This window comes from Tupaia chinensis, unplaced genomic scaffold, assembly GCF_000334495.1.
Source record: "Tupaia chinensis unplaced genomic scaffold, TupChi_1.0 Scaffold000104_1, whole genome shotgun sequence".
In the NCBI taxonomy this organism is placed as follows: Eukaryota; Metazoa; Chordata; class Mammalia; order Scandentia; family Tupaiidae; genus Tupaia; species Tupaia belangeri.
In genome coordinates, this window is record NW_006159568.1 from 653,456 (window position 1) to 660,562 (window position 7,107).

A 7,107-nucleotide genomic window follows, 5' to 3' on the forward strand; every position below is an offset into this window, starting at 1 on the left:
TAAAAGTTGTATGGTTTTACCATTTATGTTTAAATTCATAATTAGGTTTTATTATTTTTTTAAAGTTTGCCAGGGGGCATGTATACTCACCAAAGAGAGACAGAAAGAGGGAGAGGAAAAGAGAAAAAGTCATAGAAAATGGTCATACCACGGTCTCTTCCATTCCATCTGTCCATCCTGTCAGGACTTTGGACACACATGCATGTGGACCCTGTGTGTTTCTCAAGCCTCTGGGGTTGGGAATTGACCCATAGGATCGGCCATGTGGGATCTAGCTGCATTAACCAGTATATTTTTGTATAAGATAGGAGATTTCGTTCAAGGCTTTTTTGTTTTTGTTTTCTGCTTGTGGATATATAGTGCCATTTGTTGAAAACACTATTCTTTCTCCATTGACTTGTTTTGGTCAAAAATCAGTTGGTCAAACTCATGTGGGGCTCCTTCTGGACTCTGTCCCATTGAGCTGTGTATCTTTCTTTTAATTTAAGTTTATTTCATTCGGGACCAGCAGTTAACGTAATGGCTATGTCGCTGGACTCCCACGTAGTCGACCTTGGTTCACGTCCCGGACCCAGTGGCTTAAAACTCACACCGGGCACGTATGTATGCGTGCCCAAGATCCCGAGAGGAGAATGGAGGAGAAGGGATTGCGGCGTGGCCATACCCTAGAGGGGCAGTTTCTCTCTTTCTATCTCTCTGTCTATCTCTGTCTGTCTGGCAAGCGCACACGCCCTATAGCAAAAACCTCTCCAAAAATAAAGAAATAAGTTTATTTCATTCTTCCGTAAGTGGGAAAGACAGAGATGAAGAAACATACACAGCAACCCCAATAGGGTCTTGACACCATGATCTACCCACAACTTCAGCAGGCCCTGGATCCTGGGGTGCACCTGCCCGGCCTCTGCTCAAGGAGGTCTCGGGATACAAACCTGGAGCCATCCCATGGAGGTCAGCCTTTCAGAGCATGTTTGCCGCTGCCCTCCCTGTGTGCCTGTCTTTTTACCACTACCACACTGTCTTAGTCACTCTAGCTGATCATAGGTGTTGAAATATCTGATGCCTTCTACTTTATTCTTCGTCTTTATTATTTTTTTTAAGTTTGCCAGAGAGCACATGTGCTTACCAGAGCAGGGAGGGGGAGAAAGCACCCTCCATGAAGAATGGTCACGATGCAATCCCTTCCCCTCCATTTCTCCCTTCTTTCTGGATTTTGGCACACATGCATACATGCCTGGCATGTCTTTTAAGCCACCAGGGCCATGGCTCCAGTCATGCGGTCACCATGTAGGATCCAGCTCCCTTAACCACCACAGTCTGGCCCTACTTTGTTTTTCTTCTTCAAAATTAGTTAAGCTCCTCTAGTTCCCTTGCCTTTCCATTTAAAGTTTAGAATAAGCAGTGCATATCTACAAGAAAAAGAGCTTCTTGGGATTTGGGTAGGAGTTGCGTTAAACCTGTTCAGACATATCTCATTTTATTGCATTTGTAAAACTTCATCTTTTATAAATTGAAGATTTGTGACAAGCCTGCATTGATAAGTCTATTGGTGCCTTTTCTCCAATAGCATGTACTCGCTTTATGTCTCTATCACATTTTGGTATTTCTTGCAATAAATCAAAGTCTAGAACTGCTTAAGCTATCAGAGAAGGCATGTCAAAAGCCCAGAGAGGTTGAAAACTAGACCTCTCATACCAAACGATTAGCGAAGTTATAAATGCAAAGTCCTCCAAGAGAATTAAAAGTGCTGTTCCAGTGAACACGTGAAGAATACGAAAGTGAAACAGTCTTATCTGTGATACGGAGAAAGTTTTAGTGTTCTGGATAGAAGATCAGGTCAGTGACATTACCCAGAGCCAAAGCCTAATCCAGAGCAAGGCCCTCATTCTCTGTAATGCTGTGAAGGCCAAGAGAGGTGAGGAAACTACAGAACAGAGTGTAAGCTTGCAGAGGTGAAGTCAGGAGTTGAAGGGAGGAAGCCGCCTCTGTAACATAAGAGTGCAGTGTGAAGCAGCAACTGCTGTTGGAGAAGCTGCCACGAGTTATCCAGAAGATCTAGCTAAGGTCATTGGTGAAGATAGCTTCACTGGAACAACAGATTTTTGCTAGAGGTTGTGTGCACTGCCAGAGAGACAGAGAGATAGTGAGAAATCACCCCCACCACCCGCCGGGGGGGTGCAATCCCTTCTCCTCCGTTCCTCACTCAGGAACTTAGGCACGTATGCACATGCTCCCAGAGTGAGTTTCAAGTTTCCAGGTCCAGGACTGGAACTGTGGTCAGCCATGTAGGAGTCCAATGCCATAACCATTATGCTACATGCTAGTCCCCAGAACAACAGATTTTTCTTTAAAGAATTATTTATTTATTTAATTCCATTTTTTAAAAAAATTTGACCAGAGAGAGAGAAAGGGAAAAGGAGAAAACAAGCTGCCAGGTCCAGGACTCAAACCATGGTCATCCATCTGGGAATCCAGTGCCTTTAACCAGCATACCACCTGCTGACCCAGAACAATAGATTTTTAATGTTAATAAAAATAGCCTTATATTAGAAGAAGATGCCATCTAGAACTTTCATAGCTAGGGAGGAGTCAGTGTTTGGCTTTAAAAAACAGGCTGAGGTTGGGACCAGCAGGTGGTATAATGGTTACGTGGCTGAATTCCCACATAGTTGACTATGGTTCGAGTCCTGGATCCAGCAGCTTAAAACTGATACCAGACGTGTGTGTGTACGTGCCCAAAATCCCGAGAGGAGAATGGAGGAGGAGAAGGATTGCGGTGCGGCCATCCCCCCCACCAGGGGGTAGGGGGTCTGATTTCTCGCTTTCTGTCTCTCTGTCTATCTCTCTGGCAAGTTCACATGCCTTATAGCAAAAATCTCTCAAAAAAAAAAAGAAAAAAGAGAACCAGGCTGAGGGACCAGCAGATGGTGTGGTGGTTAAGGCACTGGACTCCCACACAACTGACCAACTTTTCACAAATGTAAAATAACAGTGGAGTGAGCATTTTTGGCATCTTGATTTATTTCCTTTGGGACACAATTGTAGAAGTGACACAGCTGACACAAAATGTGTGTGAGGCCCCTAACGCCCTTGTTGAGCTGTGGCGAGTATAGTTTGTGGAGGGATCCTGGGGCAGCTGGGATGCTCGGTACTTGCACTAGTGAGAAGGCCATGTTACTGAGAACTCATTTTTAAAACAGCTTTGTAAACAAATTAAAAATCAATAAGGTTCATACATGGTCCAAAGTTCTTTGTTGGAAACCAATGACCCAGCTAGTAACCACTCCTTTCCTGGGAATAGTTAAGGGCTTTATTAGCACCATGGTTAAGGAGGCTGGGTCTCACCTGGCAAACCACAGATCCATTCCCAACCCAGTGGCTTGAAAAACATGCCAGACACATTTGCATGTGTGCCCCAAACCCCAACAGCTTGGAGGCATGGAAGAGAAGGGATTGTGGTGTGGCCTGGCCCAGGGGGTGCTTTCTCCCTCCTCCATTCTCCCTTCTGCCTCTCTATCTCTGAGGAGTGCACATACCCTCTGGCAATAAAAAAAAAAAAAAAAAAGGAATGTCCTGATCATAATCCTCATAAACCCATTAGATGATTTTTCTCTTACATTTCTGTTAATAGGTGATTGTTTCCTTGTCATGGCTCCAAGGGGCCAGCACATGCAGGTGAAGTGGAAATTCTACACTCACCTGCCACCCTAACTTTTTACTGGAACTGGGATTAGCTCACCATACAACAGAAGCATGGAAGAGGCTGAGACTGGTGTTGAGGCCATTAGCACCAGCAGGAAGCCACCTGCACTCCTGGGCTGGTGTTTGCAGAATGCAGGGGTGAGGGCCACCTAGGCAGAAGTTGGACCAGGGCCGACCTGTCCTGAGGGTGGAGGAGCTTCAAGGAAGCAGCCCCTCCTGGAGACACTGCCCTGGTGGGAGGGAAGCCCTGCGGCCCCTTTAACACTCGCCCTCTGATCTGCCGTCTAGTTCCTCCTCCCATGGATCAAACCTAACATGAAGGAGGATCCTGGAAATGCAGCCAGCAGGGCTGATAGAACAGAGCTGAGGACAGGCAGGAAATGGACCTGAGACACATAGGCCCAAGTTGGCACCAGATCCAATAACCCCTGAGGGTTGGAATAAATGGCCTCTATTCCTGATTTTGTGCCTTTCCCTGTGACCTGCTGACGCTGCTCACTCCTACTGTCCGTGCTGGCCTGGCCTCCCCTCTGCTTCCTCTTCCCTGCCATTGCCACCATATCTTGCCTAATTTCCCCATGATAATTTAATCGTTTAAAGCCTTTGCATTAAGGACTTATTTGGGATTTCATCAAATGTATAGACCAATTTAGAGATAGGTAGCATCTTTATAGTAATGAATCTTCCTGAAGATATGGTTGTTTATTCCGTGCCAGGGTTTGTTGTTGGTTTGGTTTTGTTCTAATTTGCCAGAGAGTGCTTGTGCTCTCTGGAAAGAGAGAAAGTGAGATAGCAGCTTCCATGGGGAATGGCCAGGTCACAATCCCTTCTCCTCCATTTCTCCCTCCTTTGGGGATTTGGAGCATGCACGCACACATGCCTGGAGTGTTTTCAAGCTACTGGGTCTGGGACTTGAGCCGTGCAGTTGGACATGTAGAATCCAGCCACCTTAACCACATATTAGCAGTTGGCCCTTTTTTTAAAAAAAATTTGTTTATTTCTTCCATGAGAGAGAGAGGGAGAAACAGTCACATCTAATAGGGTCTCTGGTCTCAGCCAGCTCAGATCAGGATACACAGACTCAGCATGTTCAAGAGGTCCCAGGAAAAGAACTCGGGACTTTTCCCCTGTGGGTCTAGCTCTGTTACACTATGCCACTGCCTGGCCCTTAGCTTTTTGTAGTTTTTTTAAAATGTCTTTCAATATAGCGTTACACTTTTCTTTATCTAGGTCTTGATGGGTTTTGTTTATTTTTTAGGTATTTTGCTATTTTCCCACCTATTTTGAAAGGCTCATTATTTTTCTATGCATTTTCCAATTGGTGACAGCTGGTACACAGGAAGACTTCGGTGTTCACAGGCTGACCTCAAATCTGACTGGCTACCTTACTGAGCTCCCTTTGGAGCGCCCTGTTTCATTTCGTTTTCCATGTTGTTTATTTTGGATTTCCTGGTTGGCAAACGCGTCGTCGGCAACTGGTTTTCTTTTTAGATTTATGCAGAGTCAAGTAAAAGCTGGCTGGCGGGGAAGTTCACGGAACTCAGATTACTCCTTGATGAAGAGGAAGTGCTGGCCAAGAAATTCATCGATAAAAATGTGCAGCTCACCCTTCAAGTGTACAGAGAGCAGGCCGAGGCGTACCAGGAGCAAATCCGTGTCATAAACACTCTCTCCAGCAGGGTCTGCAGTATCAGCCAGGAGTCCAACCCTGTGCAGAAGCTGCAGGTAACGCCGGGGTTTCTGCTCTTACAGCTGCCACCCGCCACCCATGTTTCATGTCAGTGGTGGCCCTGAGCGCGGTATCTACACACAAAGCAAATACACAGGGACTGTCTTGTTACACGTGGACCTTCTTGCCCCTAACTCGAGTGGCCAGAGGATATACATTGTTAGGAAGATAATATACCTCTGGAACTGATGAATAATATTAACAGCCACCATTTTTTTCAAGGGCCTCTGTTTTCCAAGCACCTAATGTATTATAGCCCTAGTATGCACTAAAATTCTGCAAAGTGCATATTCTCACCCCATCTTATGAATGAGGTTGTGGTTCAGGGAGGTGGAGTGATTTACTGAGGCTTGCACAGCTGGTAGGTGGCACAGCTGGGGTCAGAACTCAGGTCTGTCTGATTCTTTTTATATTTTTTAAAGGCTTTTGTCATAAGGTGGGTACACTTGCCGGAGAGAGACAGAGACAGTGAGAGGGAGAGTGAGAAATCACCCCCTGGGGGGGATGGCCATATCCCCATCCCTTCTCCTCCTGGAATTTTGGACACACACGTGCACACACACACACACACACACATGCCTGGCATGATTTTGGCCACCGGCTCTGGACCTTGAATACTGTGCCTGCCACCTGCAGGCCCTGGTCTGTCTGATTCTAAATCCAAAAGACATGTGGCCTGATTCTCTGCCTGCATGGTCTTCATCAAGACATTTCTCATGAAAAGTTAGGTGTTCTTTCAGCAACTGAGCAAATTTCAAAAGCTGAGTCACAGTTGGCTTGAGGGGAGAGAAGGATGGTACTTCTTGGTCACTGGGCTTTGTTGAGGAAGAATCTAAGAAATAGCCGCTATAATGCACATTGCTACATTTAGTGAAAGAGAGTTGTTAAGGATAGTCTTCCTATCTCCAAGGAACTATGGAGAGATTCCTATCTGGTGTCAGTATCCCGTACAGTCACGCATGGACTTGGATGACTTTTCAAGAGGGAGAGTGAGAAATCACCCCCTGGGGGGGATGGCCATATCCCCATCCCTTCTCCTCCTGGAATTTTGGACACACACGTGCACACACACACACACACACACATGCCTGGCATGATTTTGGCCACCGGCTCTGGACCTTGAATACTGTGCCTGCCACCTGCAGGCCCTGGTCTGTCTGATTCTAAATCCAAAAGACATGTGGCCTGATTCTCTGCCTGCATGGTCTTCATCAAGACATTTCTCATGAAAAGTTAGGTGTTCTTTCAGCAACTGAGCAAATTTCAAAAGCTGAGTCACAGTTGGCTTGAGGGGAGAGAAGGATGGTACTTCTTGGTCACTGGGCTTTGTTGAGGAAGAATCTAAGAAATAGCCGCTATAATGCACATTGCTACATTTAGTGAAAGAGAGTTGTTAAGGATAGTCTTCCTATCTCCAAGGAACTATGGAGAGATTCCTATCTGGTGTCAGTATCCCGTACAGTCACGCATGGACTTGGATGACTTTTCAACTAATATAACTCTTCCTGTTTCCTTCTTTGCTTTGGCCCCTAGGAGGCTCAAAGCCAACAATGCTTCAACTAGTGAGGCTAAGACTTGATGGCACACGTTTTGTGCTTGAACTCCCTCTAGCCTCCAGCTTAAATTCTTGTCCTAGTTTTTTCTTTGCTTCATTGTTCTTTTTTTTTTTTTTTTTTTTT

The 7,107-nt window shown here is 45.7% G+C and overlaps 1 protein-coding gene across 1 annotated transcript in view; it reads left to right on the forward strand.

Annotated features, from left to right (window-relative positions):
• Positions 1-7,107, forward strand: part of TRIM14 (tripartite motif containing 14) — a gene marked incomplete at its 5' end in the record, with an annotated part of 24,906 nt that overhangs the window by 7,250 nt on the left and 10,549 nt on the right. Inside the window, 1 exon segment of the mRNA XM_006143774.3 lies at positions 5,191-5,424. Coding sequence (XP_006143836.2) covers positions 5,191-5,424 — 234 coding nt within the window.